General features: G+C 47.5%; 1 protein-coding gene and 1 long non-coding RNA gene across 7 annotated transcripts; both read right to left on the reverse strand.

Annotated features, from left to right (window-relative positions):
* Positions 1–13,329: 13,329 nt before the first annotated feature.
* LOC135389761 (uncharacterized protein K02A2.6-like) lies at positions 13,330–14,211 on the reverse strand. The gene has a single exon (XM_064619792.1). The coding sequence runs from the start codon at positions 14,209–14,211 to the stop codon at positions 13,330–13,332; it is 882 nt and encodes a 293-aa protein (XP_064475862.1).
* Positions 14,212–17,192: 2,981 nt separating this feature from the next.
* On the reverse strand, positions 17,193–19,777 carry LOC135387525 (uncharacterized). 6 transcript variants are annotated; one of them, XR_010421178.1, is made up of 4 exons: positions 19,715–19,777; positions 19,034–19,254; positions 17,764–17,834; positions 17,193–17,585 (listed from the first exon to the last, which is right to left on the reverse strand). It is a non-coding gene; the product is annotated as an uncharacterized LOC135387525 (long non-coding RNA). The 6 variants fall into 6 exon arrangements; XR_010421177.1 differs by having other exon boundaries at positions 17,764–17,847; XR_010421174.1 differs by having other exon boundaries at positions 17,764–17,875.
* Between the last annotated feature and the right edge of the window lie 231 nt (positions 19,778–20,008).

The following is a 20,008-nucleotide window of genomic DNA, read 5'->3' on the forward strand; positions in this document are numbered from 1 at the left end:
ACGTTACGGCGGAAGCTCCGCCTTCTTCGGGACAAAAGAGCTAAATGTGGCCACGATTTTTAAGTTTTAATAAACCCTTTTTTTTTCGTTACTTCCCCTACTTTCGTCTTCTGTCTCCCATTTATTTCAACTATAATTACGTAGCCGTCCGATCCAACTCCAACTTCTCAAGATATATATATATATATATACACCTGTCTTGCGCATTTTGCGAAACATTTACGATATCACAAATTCTCAATCCTGTCATTGTAAAACATTGTGAAACCTACTGAAAAATGTACTACAAAATAGCTCGGAAAGCTCATATGCTAACACGCTTCTTCTAAATCTCCCCTCTAATCTAACACAACGTACTACTACCTTATCGGGAAAAGTGGAAAATCGAGCTATACGGCGAAGACAAATTCAAGCAGAAGCCTCGTATCGGAAGCGGCTGATAATTTACAACAGAGCGGAGAACAGCCCCTGTTTGAAACATCGGCGACATTGCGCTCAGTGTCGGCACACGAGGCGATACAACGAAGAAAAGTACCGCAACTACATCAAAGCCCTGATACTCGCCCTGGCACTCAGCATGATCACCATCCCCTGGTGCGGAAGCTGCTTCGCCGAAACTCTTCTTTTTTAAAAGCACTCTCTCCATATAGACGTACATTGCCAACAGCACGGCCGCAACAAGCGGACCCACACCCTCCATGGACGCTACAGACACCTCCTATCTGTACCACCGTGCCTGGGATCAACCAGGGAAAGTCAAGCCTCCCGCCTTTCGCCATGAGACAGTACTGCCTCGAATTGATGGAAAGGCACAAAGGCCGTGTAGCTATCTTCACCGACGGGTCCACGACTCTATCCGGGTCTGCCTCCGCATTTGTAATACCAGAGCACAAGAGGGAAGGCATAGCACGACTGTCTCACAGGACCTCATCGACGGCAGCGGAGCTGGTAGCCGTACAGCTAGCCATGAGTTACCTTGCCACGCTCGAGCTGCCTGCGCAATGGATAGTGTACTGCGACTCTAAAGCCGGCCTTCAAGCTATCTCATCGTTCTTGGAAAAAGGCCGTACGGCTTCAACAGTACGAGACCTCCTGTTAGGGTATCGCAAGTGCACAGACATCGGTCACGACGTCATTCTTCAGTGGATACCTGGCCATATTGGCATAAGTGGTAACGAGAAGGCGGACGAAATGGCGAACATCGCACACCTGTCATCGACAGAATATCTTGTCACGTTTTCAAAGCAGGACATCAAATCTTTCTTAAAATCTATGACTGATGACATCCGCAGGACAAAATGGCACCAAACCGACAGTGGTCCGTCACTGCTGCGCACGCTGGACCCGGAGCTGAATTTTACGATACCTTCAAAAACGCCCAGACACATAGAAACTCTCCTGCATCGTCTACGCCTGAATGTGCCCTATGGTCGCCAGTTTCTTCATAAAGTGGGCAAGGTGGACTCGCCCAACTGTCTACTGTGCGGGACAGTGGAAAACACTGAACATATCATCATGCATTGTCCAAAACATGCTGCACAAAGAGGCATCTTGAAGCAGACCCTTGGCCATCTCGACAGCAGGGACTTCAGCATAGAGAAAGTCTTAGGCGTATGGGACGCTAACAACAGGGACGCGGCCTTCAATGCTCTTGTCAATTTCATTGTGAAATGTGGACTAGAAACTCTATACTAGACGGAGCGTGGACATTACGGCGGATGTGAACGGCGCGCTCTGTCCTGCGTTGTCGCGGTCGAGACGCTCACCCCGGTGAGCTTTTGCGGTGCGCTCGCACATTCTGTGGTGCAATCGTACCGTTTCCTTTCTTTTTTCTTTTCTGCTTTGGGGTGTACCGTCTTTCTTTTTTGGGGGGTAGCAGAATTCGCTTGCGCGAATTCAACCTCCCCTTGTTATTTTACCAACCACCACCACCACCACCTGATACTCGTAATCCACTTTGTTAATAGCCTAGGTTAATTTTCACGCATTGTAAAACAACGTCCGGCAATTTATTTTCGCTATAATCAATTGTTTATTCTACTCATCGTTGATATAGCGTCGAATTGGAAGAAGCACTCGTCCTACGACGTGTTGACCACTATGAAAAAAAACCTCGAGGTTTTTGTGCTTGTTGACCACAATAGCATTCTTTTCTTTTTTTTTTCTTTTTTTTTACGGCACACGAGTTAACGCAGCTGTCATATTTCCCGACTTATTGCAGCGTGTAACAAGAACGTGTTATATGCGTTATAACACCCTAGTTCGCGTGTGAGCTAATCAATGCATATAAAACAAACAGTATTTAAAAAGACAAATACACGACACGGGCGGGCTGGACCCATTTTATTTGCACTCAAAATGTGTTCCCTAAAATCATTAAATTCGTTTGGGAAAATTTAACACGACCATATTATGCTTGCCAGCAGCAGCCAAAAGCATGTGATCTTCAGTGACAAGCGGTATAATGACCCACCATGACGTAATAGTGTGTTATCTACGGTTCAGCAGGGTGGCCGTTGACACCATCTGCCTCTGAAGGGGGAAAGTACGAGTGAAAGCACATTCCTTCGGTACAGCTGAACGTAACTGAACCATGAACGCAGTCGGTATCTTAATCCCTTTCTATTGTTTTACGTTCCCTCCTTAGCGGACTGACTGATGACCCACAAACAGTGGCACCGACACCGATGGCTTCCTCGTCCGCACATTCCGCGGGTTTTCTATTGAAGTTTCGTGGCTGTTGAAAATCCGTAATGTGAAATATATAACTCTCATTCATACACAACATAATAAAGCCACCTCTGCTCGAAGTCTCCAGTCGAAGACGCCTGATTTTCGCCAGTTCACATGGCGACACAAATTCCCCTTGCTCTGCGTCTCCGAATGCGGTATCACAGAAGATTTTCGGCTCTCGAATTACCTTACCTTCCTTTCTGAACCCCGAGGACGAACAAGTCCTGTCGCGCTTTTCGTCCGGTCTGACATCCCCGTAGTCCGCCGGACAGTGCGCACGCAGGGGACTGGTGACTACGTGGCCTGCTCCGTTCGTCTAGGCTCCCTTGACCTCACGGTTGTCTCCCTTTACTTGCCCCCTGGTGTTCCCTACGACATTGCTGAATTGGACACACTTATTGCCAGCCTCCCATCGCCGCTTGTGCTTTGTGGCGATTTCAACGCGCATAATGCCGTCTGGGGTAGCACACGCACCGACGCAAGAGGACAGCGCCTTGCGGACCTCTTCGCCGACAGAGCTCTAAGTATATTAAACGACGGTTCCCCAACATTTCTTCAAGCCACATACCTCTCCTCGTGTCTTGATCTTACCGCTGTGTCAACATCAGTGGCTCGTCTTTTCACATGGGGAGTAGATGCCGACACCCTTGGAAGCGATCATTTGCCCGTACTTATCGGCATCCGACGATCGCGTCAGCCGGCTACATCACGTTCCGTCAAGCGAACCAACTGGCAGCTCTATCCGGCCACACTGGAGTCAGCTTCGTCAAACGATGCACTGGGAAACCAGCAGGATTTTGCTCGTACTGTAGCAGGTGCTGCGCAGGCTGCTACTAACTGCTCCCGTGTCCCGGTGTGCTTCTCTGCCGTCGATGCTAAGTACGAGCGGCTTCGTGCTCTTCGTCGTCGCGCGGAACGCCGTGCCCGACGCACTGGTCACGCTCCTGACCGCCTCGAAGCCCGGCGCGTTCAGAAAGTTATTGGGCGTCATCTGCGTCAGCTTGCGCGGGACCATTGGCGCAGGTTCACGTCCTCTTTATCCCCTCGTACACCACTCTCTCGGATATGGGGAGTACTACGAGGCCTCTCCTCCCCTGTATCTCAGCGGAATCCGTTCCGCTCCCTGTCCCTTTGTACATCACAGCCTGAACTACAAATTGCCGAAGATTTTTGCGCAAGACTTACTACCAGTACCCCTAGCTCAGTAACGCCTGCAGTCCCAGTCCACGCGCCAAGTCATCCTGTCCTGGACACGCTCTTCACCCTCTCTGAACTCGAAACTGCACTTGCAGCCGCTCCCCTGCACACCTCACCTGGCGCAGATCAGGTTACCTATAAGGCCCTTTGGCACCTTCCCCTATCGGGCCGCTTGCACCTCCTGCGGCTTCTCAATGAGAGTTGGTGTACCGGACAAGTCCCAGAAAATTGGAAGACGGCCATGGTGGTTCCTATACTCAAACCGGGCCAATCGCCGCATCACATTGACTCTTTTCGTCCCATTGCCCTCACCAGCTGTATAGGGAAGACACTTGAACGCATGATTTTCACACGTCTCAGCTGGTTCCTTGAGACTGCTGAGTATTTCCCGGAAGTGATGGCGGGATTCCGCCCGGGCCGATCAGCGCTGGACTGTGTCATCAACCTAGTCAGTCAGGTACAACAAGCCAAAGCAGAGGGATTATTGACTGCCGCTGTGTTCCTCGACGTAAAGAAAGCCTACGACAGTGTTTACCATGCTGCCATCCTTGACGCTCTTACTGCGGCTCAAGTTGGCGGCTGCCCCCTGCGATGGATACAAGACTTCTTATCAGGCCGTTATCTCTTCGTGCGCACCGCTGGCGGTGACACCACCAAGCACCACGTGACCCGTGGGGTCCCGCAGGGCAGTGTCCTTAGCCCCCTCCTCTTTAACCTTATCATGGCTTCCTCATACATCCATCACAATATACGCCGACGACATCTGCATCTGGACTTCTGCAACCCGTCGAGACACGATCCAGCGCCGCCTGCAAAGCTCTCTACATGTGATTACCGCCTATCTTGCCTCCCGTGGCCTAACAGTGTCGCCGGCGAAGACTGTTGCAATGGCGTTCTCGCGCAAGTGCTTCCGCAGGTATCCGCTCTACCTTGACGGCTCCCCTCTGACTTTCGCCACTTCATGCCGATACCTAGGTGTTATACTTGATCGCGACCTAACTTGGTCCCGCCATGTGAAGATGATTACCACAAAGGCGACTGCCTCAGTTCACGTCCTCAGACGTATCGCTGGTGCGTCCTGGGGCCCGTCCTGCTCTGATCTTCATCGCGTCCATCAGGCCCTCGTGTTGGGGACACTACGCTACAGCCTCCCTATCTTGCATGCCCTCAGCCAAACACAGGAGCGCGAGCTCCTTAACATCCAAGCCCGCGGCCTTCGCATTTGTCTGGGAGTACCACGAACATCAGAGACTTACGGCACGCTTGCTGAAGCACGGGAGACTCCTGTCCCTCTTCTGCGGGATGCTGATACACTTCGAGTATATTCTCGCTATCTAACCAGTCACCCTCACCACTATCTTTGCCATATTGACGACGAATGCCCTGACTCAGCTTTCGGCAAGACCATCGCCCGCCTGAAGGATCATCTTCCTCCCTCCCCAACCACTCCCACATATGCGCCAGCAATGTGGACCCTTGCGCGTCCTGATATCTGCTCCACCATCCCTGGTCTTCAGCGCAAGCGTGACACTCCCGCACCTGTAGCCCTCCACCTCGCTCTCCATTGTTTGCACTCCACGTATCAGAATCATCGCCAGGTATACACGGACGGCTCAGTCACGGCAGACAGCTCGGGTGCTGCATTTTATATCCCTGATAGTGACTTTCAGCAAGCCGTTGTCCTCCCATACCCAATGTCTTCTATGGAAGCGGAACTCCTCGGCATCCTCTCTGCTCTACAGCATCTGCTCGGTCTGCCGGCTGCACAGTGGGTTGTTCTGACTGACAGCAAGGCTTCACTGGATTTGCTGCTCTCGTTTCGCCCCAGCACCATATGCACTCTCCACACGCTCATACTACAAGCTCTGACACAACTTGCGGTAACTGGCCATTCTGTGACGCTTCAATGGATCCCGGGACACGTAGGCCTTCTGGGTAACACCCGCGCAGACACAATAGCAAGAGACGCAACATCTAACAGAGCTCTTCCTGCCACCCCTCTGCCCCTAACGATCTCTGTCTGCTCCCTGCACATTCGTCGGTGGCGTTATGTCCGTACCCGGCAGTTCCGAGCGGACTCTACCTCATATCATCATTTCGTACGCCTCATTGACCCCATGCAGGACTTCACTATTACCTGCCGCTGCAATAGAGCTGAAGAATCACTCCTCCACCGCCTTCGAATGAATGTTGCACGGACACCCTCACTCCTGCATAAAATGCGCCAGACGAACTCCCCCGATTGCACAACTTGTTATGTGGAAGCCGACATCGAGCACTACCTCCTATCCTGTAACCGGTACCTCCCAGAAAGACTCGTCCTCCAACGCCACTTGCGACAACTTGGCTACCCTAACGTCTCTTTGGCCACCCTGCTCGGCCCGGTCCTGCACAACCAGGGGGCAGTTACGACTGCCCTCTTGAGCTTTCTCCGTGCAACCGGTCTCTCGACCAGCCTCTAATGCCCTTTTGTGTATCTGTCTGTGTGTATGTGTGTGTGTATTCCGTTTTCTTTCCTTTTCTTCGTTTCTTTCTTTTTTTTCGTTTCTCCTTTTTTTTTCGCTTCTTTCCTTTTTTTTCCTTTTTTCGTTTTCTTTCCTCTTTTTCGCTTTCTTTCTTTCGGTTTTTTTTTCGTTTTCTTTCTTGCCGCCTTCTTTCCTTTTTTCGTTTTCTTCCTATCTTTTCGTCCCCTTTCCTTTTCCGTTCCTCTTTACGAAAGGAATAGCAAGTCGGCCTTTGCCTGACTAACCTTTCCTTGTTTTTTTTCTCAATAAACATATTTCCCTCCCCCCCCCCCCCCCACCTCTGCTGTCTAGGTCCACGTGCTTACTGTTCTGTTGTCTATAGGGGTTTCATGTGCACGGAATGGTTTATGTACTGTGTGGCCCAAGTTTTCCAAAGTTCAAAATATTCGTGAAGCTGACGGATATAGACGACTATTTTTAGAAACAGAATGAATGGAGAAGACGTAAAAGAAAATATTTTGTGAAATAGTGCAAAAAGTTTATATGTCGTCTGTTAACTTAGTGATTATATTAGATATCTTTCTTTCCGTCAGCTTAAAATCGGAGACTCGCCGATGTAGAAGAAATATCATCTCCCGGCGGCGCGCTACAACTCTAGCGATGACAGGATCACTGAAAAATTCGAATTATTATATACTTTCCAGGCTTGGCTTGTGCAGTGTAGCGCGCGCTCTCGTTCCGGTACACTCGATTTTTAAGCTTACGTTTATGGAACTATAAAAATTGATAAAAACCACAGTGCCGGGAAACAAACAAAAAGACGACTCCACACACAGCACCGACTGATGAACATGATTTTATTGACAGACTTGCTTCTTAAATAACCTTAGCCAGCAACGCCCTACTTAGTAGTTCATACTTTTAAACTATGAACTACGGAACAGCCTAAGTTTTAACAGTTTTAGGTTATGCAAGTCATCGCAACAGCTCATTTGAAGGACATGAATCCTAATTGCTGCATGTGGAAGAAAAACTTCGTAACTAGATAGTCATGCGCCGTGCACTTCTTTGCATTTTCGCATTTAACTTGCGTTTGGCAACTTGCATTTCGCATTGAACTCGGCTTCTGTTGAAGTAGTAGGTGAGTTCAATGCGAAAGGTTAGGTCATAAGAGAATTTTACGCAGGATGGCTGTTTGAAATTCTTCCGTTTCTGTTCCTATAGCGCTGCCAGGGGGAACTTTTTTTTTTTCGCGTACCTACAATACAGTCCAGTGATGGAATGATTGAAAAATATATTATCTTCCCCCTCTTGTTTAGCTGTCATGAATATATCCGGAAGCACAACAGTAAAGAAAGAATGGTGGCTACAACTCCTTCACACGCAGAAAACGGCTAACGGTAAATTGATTACCTTAGATAACCATATTTTTCTTTCCTAATTCCAACTCCAACCTTAGATAAAAACGAAAAGCCTGGAATTTGGGGTGAAGACAAAGGTACGAAGAAACAAACGCACAGCACATCAGTATTGTTCTATGTTGTACCTTTTTTGTCCAGTGTGTGACAGTGTGTGCGAGTGACTGATTGAGCGTCTTTGTCACTCATTGGTTTTATTGTACTTTTTTTTCTTTTCCCTTGTTATTTCCTGTGTTTCTTTACCATTTTTGTTTTCCCAAGTGATCTGGAGTAACCGGCTCTCGTAATGAGTGCCTATATCTTCACTTTTTTTTTTCTTATCAGCTCAACTCAACTTGAACGTTTGTTTGCCACTCCGTCCGCTTGTCTTTCCCCCAAATACAGGGATATGTTGCCTACGTCAAAAATATGGAGTTGTTTGTCCCGACCGTATTGATACCGAACCTAACCATATTGTGGCTGTTTTCAGCACCACGCAGATACCGTAGCAGTTTTGCGACTTACGTGTCAAAATTCAATGTCGACGCGGGTTTGGGGTTTAGGCAGGGCAGACTGCTCGTTTACTCAACGTAACTCTCCCGTTACGGGTTGCGGGTAAAACGGGGGTGTACCCGCACTGTGCGCGCGCAGGTAGTGCGGGGAAAGCAGCATTACCGGCAGAAACTAAGCTAACCTTTTGTCACTCACTCAGCTAACTGATATTTTGGCGTATTGCCCTGTTTTCATTGATCAAAATACCCGCAAAAATATACCTTTTAGCATATCCCATGGTTATTTCACCTTTCGCGACACCACCTTTGGCTTTTACTTAAATGGATGACAAGTTCGGCATCGTCATCATGTATCTCTCTCTCTCTCTCTCTCTCTCTCGGTATCGAACATGAAGCCAAACAGCGCGGCCGCGTGGAAATTCCTCTCGCTTCTTTCAAGTCAACTCTATCCGGCAACCCACCAGCTGGTCACCCCACAGTATCGTGGTCTGATTGGCCTAGCTGTTACCACAACAGTCGTTTCTTTTCTTTTTGTTTCTTAATCCTGTGTTAGCGCCGCGAGACAACTGTGGCTATGAGCAGCGTACAGGCGTGGGCAAACGGAGAGAGGACAGAAAGAAGAAACGGGGGTTCGTATGCATCCGGAGCTGACTTCAGGGGGAACTGTCAGAAAACCCAGGGAAAACCTTAAACAGTATATGTAAATATGTAAATATATGTATGTAAATAATGAAAAGAAGCACTACCCTTGTAGAATGAAGATGATGTATCATTCATCATGTTTTCAGAAGTGTTGCTCCTCATAATAAAAATTATACGTTATCAGTTTTTAATTTATAAAGTGGTTATTATATAACAAATTTATTATTGGTTATTATTATAATTATAAAAAATGACGCGTCATAAAGAACCACCGAAGAAAAATAGGGAGGACGGAATGTGAAGCATGGGCACGCCAGTTGTTAGCGCTGGCGACGCACTGTTCATTCTTAATTTATTGGCGTGCCTCGTTTCACATTCTTGTAACATTGTCGTAGTGCATTCTTTAACCTTCCTCTAAATGGTCTATTCCTAGAAACATGTGTTTCCAAAAGAAAGACCAGTTTAGAGGCATCACAATGGGACACCTACCTGTGTGACCCCTTGGTGACTCATAGGAGGTTGACACCCTGTCTGGTTGCAAGGGGCGAGGGAACCCTGGGTGTCCTGTCATGTCATTGGTCAAGTGCCAAAATATGTGACGTAATTGTGGCCAAGTTGTAGCTTTAAAAGCCGGTCAGTGATTCAGATGACCGCAGTTCGTGACCAGCTCTGGAAGTATTCACAACGAGTACCTGAAGTTCCTGGCATAGTATGGCAGCCGTAAGTACCTCCTTGTCATTTTTGTAGCGTTGTGACTGAAAAACCTTCATATTTCCTGTTAATTTTAAACCATGCTCTTTGAGTAAAATTATTCACTTTATTTCATTTTTATGTCATTTATTAATCCATCGACTGTCAAGCATTGTAGAACTGGTAACGATAGTATGTGTAGTTTTTCGATACTCTTGGCAATAAATACCAACAAAAGCTGAAAAAGCCATATGTTCTCGTATTCTATGTACATTGCAACCCACCGTGCATATAGTTTTAGCATTCCGTTGGGTTTTCTCAACAGTTGCATAGATGCGTTTTGTCCGTTATGTATTAGGGGTAGCATATTGTTGCTGTAAAACGCCTCATGTCATAGTCGTCACGCATCTGTTTCGTTATGTGCGTAATAGATGTCTTAGACATATGTGACACTCATAACTTCCTTGCTTCATTGCAGAATCCAATCTCACGTGCTTTGCGAGCAGTACCACACTTGGGAACTCAACTCGTGCATATCGACGCCTCGGGATGGTGCTCTACCTACGAAGTTCACAACAGCGACTTCCCCGACGGTCGCTCTCTGATGCCAGGATATGCCACATCGCCGTTCCTTGACGACAATTCATCGTCTGGTTACAACAGCCCCACTGCCGACGCGCCAGTTCGTCCTCCTCATCCTTGCGAACTTCAGAACTTCGCCCATGTTCAAGGATACCTGCTTCATGAGGTTATTGCGGACATCACTCGGTTCCTGAGAAGCTGCTACACCAGGATCGACACGCTATCCAAGAAGGAGGTTGTCATGACTGTGTTCAAGAAAATCTTCGACTTCTTCCTGAATGTTCATGAACAGCGTTGCTCAATGAAGGACTCGCGGACCTTTGAAGACTGTTTGCCGTCGTTCGTTGCTGAAGCCCTGGACGTCTTACGGAAGTGCACAGTCTTCTGGAGCGCCTGCAAAGCTGTTGCAGACAGTATTTGTGCCCACTGTCTTCGTACATCTGACCGTACGGTATTGGTGATGCTGGAGACCTTGTACCGTAGCCTTCGTCAGCGCCTGACATCCTTGTGCAAGAAGTGCAGGTTTGTCAGTCCTGGCGTGGAAGCCGTGCAACCAAACCGGTATCGTGGACGCCCGATTTTGGGCAGGAGGGGCAACGTTTCTGGACCTTCGGACACCTTTCCTATTTTTGCACCAGTTCGAGTGCTCTCAAGACCCAAGCCAGAAGCTGGAAAAGTTGCAGAGTCACCGAACACACCTGCTGCTGTTTCTACTTTGCTGGAAGAGCTGAGCCCATCTTCTCGTCCTTTCGAAGTCGCACCTGTTCAGGATGTTTCTGACGTTGCAGGCGGTCCATTTGCAGAGTTCCCGGATGCTTGTTGGCTGTTGCCGAATGACCTCGTCGAAGCCATCTTCGGTTGACACACGGTAGTTATTAAGCAAATGAACACTGCGTCTGATGCTACGTCGCCCGTCTTTTTGCTTTGACTGTTATTTGTGCTCTTCATTTTTCACCTCTGTTTTTGACATGTAATTGTGGTCTTTCATGTACATAGCGCGACTAAGGTGTACGCTGTCCACGTTTTCTCGTTTATTATTTATACGTATTTATGCTGTTCTTGTATCATTTTCCTATTTGTCATCTACTTTTGTACACCGGCATTCCATTTATGCATATATTGTTTTCACTGGTCCATAAATAAACATCATGATTCATATAAATAACGTGGTCTATGGTTCTATTCGGGTGTTGATGTATAGTAGGGTACTCACCTAGTAGGGGACTCTACACATATAGGGAATATAGAGTTATCCAACTGCAAATATAGCACACTACACTTCGGGACACTTCAATATATACCCTCCATCTTGGGGACGTTGTGTTCCCGTTAGGACCGCATTGATCCATAATCGCTCTACATTCATACAGGTCGTCTGCTGTATACTTTACAGGTTCTTCTAATAAAGAAAGCTGCGACAGCAACATAGATATCGTCTTTTCACTTGAGCTATATGCCAGGGCGGACGCCCTCTCGAAGTGAATGTGTAACCACAGGGCGGCTGATTGTCTAAAGTCCATTAACGATCTGTTTTTCAGGGATTTCAGGCAAAAGCGAGATAGCACGATGGGAGATAATTCTCGTTGGAAGCTTTTCTTTTCTTCTTTTTTTGGTATCCCGAAATGCACTTTCTGAAATCAGTAATTTTGGCTATAATTTTATCACATGTTGCCTGTAATCTGTACTACCTCTTGCAAGATCGCAAGTTTCGAATCCGTTAGGCTTAGCATTCCCGTGTTTCTCCAGCGCTAAAAGTTGTTGGATGTTGCAGAACACGAAAGATGGGGTTGTTGAAGTACATATAAAAAGGCTTCTGTTCCACAGAATTTTATAATTCTTGCATTTTTAGATTCAGTATATGACCTTCTTCCACTTCTATGCGATATTTACCTTCCTAACCCTTTCACAAATTTTTAAAAACGAGTCGTACCGATACGGAACTACACCCCCGATTTGTATAGCGCAAGTACAGCCAAAATGTCACCATCGTCGTTGCCCATGGAATCATCAGCCACATATCACCACATCGCCAGTATCACCAGTATCGCCGCAGCGTCCTCCATGTCGGATTGTTTTCCTAGCGCGTTTTCGCGAGAGCTCGTGCGGTGTGAGCGCACTGCAAAGAACGTGCAGAACATGAAATGCTTTGTAGAGCAATGTTCGCCAGCCTTGTTGTTGCTCTGCGTTTTTCATTTTCGCGTGTTCTGCTGTTGTTCGCCTAATGTGAGGCCTAAAAGGATTCATCGTGACCCCGGCAGAGCCCTCGGACATTCCCACCATCACGATCAGTATCACCATCACCACTCCGACCATCACTGTCATCTCTCATCATTGTCACCACTCATATTAGACCCCTATCTATGGGTAGCGTTCCATTCCTATAGTGAAAAACCTCCCAACTTCATCGTCAAAATATAATTGTTGTTGTTGTTGTCTCTTTTGAAAGTCTGTGGCTTTTCTACTGTGTTCAGTTTTTGAATTTCTCTTGTAAGCTGCTCATTTTGGAATTAATTTAAGACGTAGTGCACCCAGACGAGTTGTGACCTGCGCATGTGGATGCTTGTCACTCCTAGTCAACAGTGTAAAGTTCAACCTCCTGTTTTCATAAATTTAATTTTTAATACAAATTCAACACCAGAGTTAGCTGTGCTTTTTGTACTGTGTTTTTCTTTCCATTTCTTTTTCTCTGCTGGATCTGGAGTAGCTTGTCCCGCGGTGAGCGAGCTCACATCTCCATATCTTTTCTCCTACCATCATCATCAACATCAACATCACCGTTTTTGCACTTGACTTATACGGCCAGGCGGACATCCTCTGGGAGAGTGTATGTAACTATAGAAGACGACTAATTACCTAAAATTCATTAATTACCTACTTAATTAGCAAATTTTAGTAAAAGCGAAACAGCAGAACAGGATACAATCCCCATCCTCGTCGCCAGTTGAGGTAGCCGATATGCGTGGAATAACAACGGTTTAATAAGAGTAAATTGAGACGAGACAGTTCATGTTGGAAGCCGTGCTTCCAGACGAATCAGTCTGAAGAATCACTGCGCGGGTGTTCTCGCGCATCGTCTTCGGTGTCCGCCAACCATCTCACTTAGCGCCCCCTTTAGGTCGAGAAATAACGGTCAACGGGACGACGGATCCTCAAGGGGTATCGGCGTGTATTGCCACCTGTCGGTGTTCCTTCACTCGAAGGTGCGATAGCTTCCCCACCCATTCGTGATTGAACACTCAACGGCGTATGACGATTTCCGTCATCCAATGGCGGGTCTTCCGCTTCGGGGAATGGTAATGGAAATTCCGGTTCCTCGAGCACAAATTGTCGACCTGCCGCTGTCTTTGAGAATTCGCTTTCCCACGATTCCAAAGATTCTCTGATCTTCAGATGGTCCTTGTGTACACGATGAATCTTCCCATCAGCATCCCGCACGTGGAAGGTCACTCTCCCTTCCTTTCCAATAGTGTTTCCGGTTTTCCAGTGAGCTTTCCTCTGTGGGTCAAGCATCCACACGCATGAATCATTTGCAAACGATCGGTCCCGAGCCCGTTTATCATGACAACGCTTTTGTCGTTCTCTCGCACCAGCGTCCATTGGCGTGGGAATCGGGAAAGGATCAGAGGGCCTAACAAGATCCAACACAGACCGATAGTGCCTGCTGTTGAGCCGCTCGCACGGTGGACGTCCTGTAGATGCATGCGGCGTTACTCGGTATTTGACCAGTAACTCTCTGATAGTTTCTCTCCTCTCCGTAGCTAAGCGAGATAGCACTGTCTTGAACATTCGTACGAAGTTCTCGGCTTGCCCGTTGGACTTGGGATGATACGGAGGCGTCCGAACGTGATGAACTCCAAGTTCCGCAAGGAAGGCCGTAAACTGTTGGCTGGTGAAGGGAGGTCCATTATCTGTCACGAGAACCTGTGGAAGCCCATGCTGCACGACAATGTCTTTCATTGCATCTATTGTCTTCGTTGCTGTAGTTGCTGCCATGAGCACCACCTCCTGCCACTTACTGAATGCGTCTATTATTATGAGGTAATGTTTCCCATGGATCTCTGCAAAGTCTGCATGTATTCGAAACCAGGGTTTCTCTGGGGGGCTCCCATTGATGAAGTGGGACCGCTGACTCCTGGGCTGCTATGGCTGCACACTGATGACAACGTCTCACTGTGGCTTCGATATCCTTATCGAGGCCTGGCCACCACATGTATGAGCGGGCAAGCATTTTCATCTTTGTCTGCCCGACATGACACTCATGAAGAATGTTCAGTAGTTGCACGCGATACTTGTTAGGAACTAGCGTACGTAATCCTAGAAGTATGCATCCTCTGTGAGTCGTCAGCTCCGCTCGTCGTTGAAAACATGGTGTGAACTGAGGTTCGGTTCTCTCAGGCCAGCCGTTTGCAATGAACTGAATTACTTCTACATTAAACATGGATCTTCTTGTGTTGCTTCAGCAATCCGCTTCGCGGTGACCGGAAGGGTTAACATTCGAAAATCTTGCACAACATTTATCTCTTCATCCTTGACGATTCAAATACCCTGTTGCATTTGCTGATCAAATTGCAGAACAGGCTCTTCTGGAAGTCTTGAAAGACCGTCAGCATTTGCGATGTTCAATGTCGACTTGAACTGGATGTCAAAAGAGTAACTCATGAGGATGATAGCCCAGCGTTGCAAGCGGCTTGCTGTAGTAACGGCGATGCCTTTGGACGACCCAAAAATCACTGTTAGAGGCTTGTGGTCTGTGAAGAGCGTAAACCTCCTCCCCCAAAGGTATTGGTGAAATTTCTTGACACCAAAAATTATGGCGAGAGCTTCCCGTTCTATCTGGGAGTACGTTGATTCAGCGGGTGTCAGAGTCCTGGCGATGAAACTCCCCATTCCGAATCTCGCAATAAAGTAGTAGTTGTTGTTGTTCTTTGAAAGCCATTCTATCTTGTCAATATTTCATTTTCCTTGTTCTTTTTTATGTGTGTCCACCCACTTTTTAAGTAATAGCAAATCGGCCTTTACCTGACTGACCTTTCCTCTCTTTCTTTTGCAATAAACATATCTCCCCCCCCCCCGCGCCTCCGGGGGGCAGCGCATCACTTTCGCCGACGGAGGCTTATCTGGGCCGGAAGCAGTTTATCTGGCAACCAGGTCGGCGCCTACTCCAATCATCTCCATCGCTCGAAATCACGTGGCCCTCTGACGTGTAATGACCGCTGTGTTGTTCCCTGCGTTCCCGGCCACCACGATTTCGGTTCATTTGCGTATCGAAATTCGGGGGTGGATATTTTAACGTACGTGCGTATTTCGGGATTTTTAAAACGCGGAAAGGCTTTCAACGAGGATAGTCTCTCATTATGCTATCTCGCTTTTGCACGAAATCCCCTAATTAAAAAGTTAATTAATGAATTTTACGAACTTAGTCATCAAGTGTCTGTAATCTGCGGTAACTTTAAAAGCACATAGTCTGAAATAAGTCAAGAGTTACTTAACTACGTTTGACGAGTGGCTATAACTGCTACTGAATTATATTTTGGTTTCAGACAGTTTCCCTGTAATTTTTATAGGTAAAGTGTCACATAACTGTAACTTAATGACATTTTCTGGGTATCTTACACGGCTCTAGTCGGGGCCCAACCCAAAGGTAAACACACCGTGCCACAGGGTTATTTTTGACGCTTTCTTCGACCGTGCAACATATTTCAGGTAAATTCACTGCCGATTATTTGTAATATAATGTTATAGCTAGCGCTTTCGGTGGCCTATTCGTAACTTGAGGTTCCCGTTTTGACAACGATGATTAAGACTCATGTAGGGGGACACCATCTCGTTCACACTATTCTACCAATTAATTAAAGGGACGGTCTCGTAGAGCCGGGGCGATTCCGGAACTTAGCCAAAACTAGCTTCACGAGTACTGTACACATACAACCGTCAAAGTTTCATTCGGAATAACGAAGTGCCGTAATAGCAGACGACGAAACGTGCGCTTCTCTCATGCATACGTCACGTATGACGTCGGCCTGCGGGTACGTCGTTGTCATGGTAATCGTAACTTGCAGAAGCACTTTGGATTGAGTCATCCCCTTTGCTTTCTAACAAAAACAAGGTTGTAGACCGAACAATTTTATAATTCTTCTAGCTTTCGATTCGGTTATATGCAAGTTTTTAGCCGCTTTCACTAATTCTTCGAACCCCATCGTCCGGGTATGACAATACGCTCCTTATTTCATCGAGACATTACTGATCAGTCAAGATACCCGCCAGAAAATTCAATCAGGGGGTAGAAGAGATCATGTATAAAACACATGTAGAAGGGATAATTGAAGCCGAATTTTCGATATATCTTATTTGCCTCCATGTCAGAGAAATATTCCGTTAGCGCATGCATTAGTGCCATTATTCGACACTAAGCCAAGAACCTTGAAAATTTGCACTCTGCAGTGATCAAAACTTCAAAGCCCCACAACTGCTCCTATTGAGTTCGTGGTCAAACAATCATCTTCAGCCAAAAACTGAAAGTGCTGAATTGAGACAAATTGAGCACACATGGTGGCCATTAATCGATTCACTCGTTGCTCGTGCCTTTTCTTCGACTACCATAATTCCATTCACACGGAAGAACATTCGAAGTTTCTTCTTTCAAGATGCCCCGATTTTAGCCCCAAAATAAAACCGTCCATATTAAGCTCAAAGTGAACATACACACTCTACAAATGACGCTCTTTAATTTGCAGGCATAGAAAGGGACAGGTTAAAGCTTATTCATCATTTAGCCTTTGAAGACGCCAAGAGGTTAGTCTTGCCTTTTTCTACAGCCAGAAAATAAAAGGGCCCGTACTAAGATCGTAAGCACACACATTCCATAAGTAATGCTCTTTAATTTGCAGGTGTGGAAAGGGACAGATAGAAGATGTGGGATCCTCCCTCACACTCTCGGGGTCGTCTCGCCCGTTCAGCCCGTGAAGGAACACGAGTCAATCAAACAAGGTTTATTTCATACTTTTCCCAACACTGCAGTCGTACTCAGTACCTCGCGCCTACTAGTGCCGTGCCAGCTCGCGAGTGTTCGCGTGGGGCAGAGAAGGCGCTCTTCATCCGGCGTGAGGGGCTGCAGCGGGGTGTCTGTGCCATAGTCAGGCCCCGAAACGGTAACGTGACCGATGCTGCGTCGACCTGGTTCCTTGGCAGACCTTCCACCTGGCAGACCACTTTGAGCGGGAGGTCCAAGACACCGGGTATCCCTCGTGTCTAGGTGGCTACGGAACGTTGACGAGGTGACCGAGATCGGAGACAGTCCGCCCTGCCGGGAGAGTGGGGTCGTCTAGAAGCCCTGTTACGCTGTCCGTGTATTTTCCCCATCTTTATGCCTGGAAGAGAGAAGGGGATAGCAGAAAGTGGGGAAACTCCGTACTGCGAATATCTGAAAAGCACTTCCCAAACAGATAAGTGGAAGACCACGTAACTGAGTTTTTTCGAAAGGCACTAGAACGCGAGCACCAGATTTTACTGACGTTAACAGTGACTGCTACGTGCAGGAACACGTACTGTAGCAACTGGAAGCAGGTCCGGAAGGATCCAAGCGTAGTTGAGGCAGTGCGGGACTTTCCAGGTTTTAACTGCGGGGTAGACCTTTGGTGAAACACCAAGGGATCAAACGCTGCGGAGATGTGATGTGATGTGAATAAAGAAAAAAATGGGGATGTAAGTTTCGACGAAGTCAAACTGGCTACCCCAGTACACTTAATACAGAAAGTTCAATCTGATGATGAGATGATGAAAACGCAAAAGGATGATGTCCAGAGACGAACAGAGATGGTAATTGAGTTCAACATGTAGGTCAAAAGTTCAAGAGCTGCGCCCAAGTTAGAGTAAAGTGGCGGAATCACCGGGGGCACACACAGGACACATCACACATTCACCGTGTCATAGGATGTCCATAAGCCCGGTTGCATGCAAAAAGTCTTCAAGTGCCCTTAGCGCCTTGTCGGACGAAGGAGGACCTAATAGTTTCGTGATGTCGAAGGCTCGGGAGTCCAAACGAGAGAGGCTTGTCTCTAATGCCCTTCGAGCATCGACGTACTTCTGACACCTGAGAAGGATGTGTTCAACATCCTCTACAACGCCACACTCACTACAGTTCGGAGAGTCTCGCTTTCCGATTTTGAAGAGGAGACGTGCGCTGTACGGTACATTGAGCCGTAGCCTATGTAGGACAGTTGTCGTCTGTCGCGTAAAGGAAGGTGGTACTCGAAAGCGTAACCCTGGGTCGACCTTATACAGAAGCGAATCCCGAGCCGATCCTGTTAACCAGGAGGTATTGCACATTCTTTGTTTTAACTCGTTCAGCATTCGCCCCGCGTCACCCTTGGTGAAATAAATGGGCAACACCTGGGCGCGCTGCGGAGAATACATTGTAATCCCCGTTAGTTCCACGTCAGCTGAAAACGGGCACTCGGAGTATACTAGGAAGATATCGTGAATACGTTCTTCCCGCATCGGTGTTATCAAAGCGATATGCTCAGATACAAACTGAGGCGGGGGTGTGGCCCTGGCGAATAGCCCGTGCAACGAATCACCTATCACTGCAACCTGCACGTGATTACGATATCAATTTTTGATTCCCATGCCAGTCTGAAAGGCAGTCTGGTTATGAAGTCTGCTAACGACTTCTAGTCCGCATATCCCTGAACGGTGGGGGCGGGCGTTTTGAGTCGTAACGGCGCGTGCAACTCTGCTTACTGCGGCGAAACAAACCTGGCATCAAGGCGCTGCGTCGTTAGCGTGTACAACTGTTCCACGTTGCTAACAACTCTACCGTTAAGGAAGCGTCGGGCTGAGACCATGGAGGCACTGCATCCGTGACGGTCTTCGGAGAAGGCACTGCAGTCACCAGGACCCCATTGGTTAAACTACACGGGTTGCAGAGTGTCCAACCTCCATCGGACCGAAAAAAATGGTCTTACAAGCATCTCGACTTGAGGCGGTTGTCGTTCTCGTTGGCGTAAGGTGCCTGCTGGTTACCAGTCAGATCCTGGGCTGTTAGTAGAAAGATTGCGAAATGTAACAAAATGTACATGAAAAACCGTACCGAAACAGTAGTAGACTGAACACTAATCCGGAAATTTTAAACAGTGCATTGCTTCCTTCACGTGACAGAGCGAGCGCGTAGGTTTGACCACACATGGCATACCACCCACTTCGGCATTGCAGAGCCGTGAAGCCATTGAATGAAAAAGAAAAAAACGTGGGATTCCGGCTATGCGGTCACCGGGACAACAGCGCGTGGCTGTGCCTGAAGTCCCTAAAGTAGGTATATATATAAAAGGTGTACGGTTAAACGCATCCCGGTCTCTTGCTCCACTTCTCCGGTCGAACGGGTGTTCTAGAGAACGTTGGGTGCCAGATGTGGGATCCTCTGTCCCACTCTCGGGTTCGCTTCGCCCGTGAAGGAACCTAATGCACATAACGAGTCAATCAAACAAGGTTTATTTCTTACCTTTCCCAACACTGCAGTCGTTCCCAGCATCTCGTCCCTACTAGTGCCGTGCCTGCGAGTGTCCCCAGTCGCCCAAATCGGCTTCTTAAGCCAACTCTGACCTCTCGCTCTCACCCGGAGAGAGTTTCCCTTTCCTCCGTACAAATGATAGCTGCGCCATCCCGTGATGACAGCCCCAACTTTTCGTCCCTAATCTCTACAAATAATATATAAAATTCTTGCCGATGAAGATGCCAAGAGGTCAGTCTAGCATTTCTTTCCATTTCCAGTGAGAATATAAAATTGCCCATACTA

The sequence above is a fragment of the Ornithodoros turicata genome, chromosome 3 (assembly GCF_037126465.1).
Source record: "Ornithodoros turicata isolate Travis chromosome 3, ASM3712646v1, whole genome shotgun sequence".
In the NCBI taxonomy this organism is placed as follows: domain Eukaryota; kingdom Metazoa; phylum Arthropoda; class Arachnida; order Ixodida; family Argasidae; genus Ornithodoros; species Ornithodoros turicata.

Excerpts from the sequence above, each read along its gene's own strand:
- LOC135389761 (XM_064619792.1), bottom strand. The coding sequence starts at position 14,211 with ATGGCAGCAACTACAGCAACGAAGACAATAGATGCAATGAAAGACATT.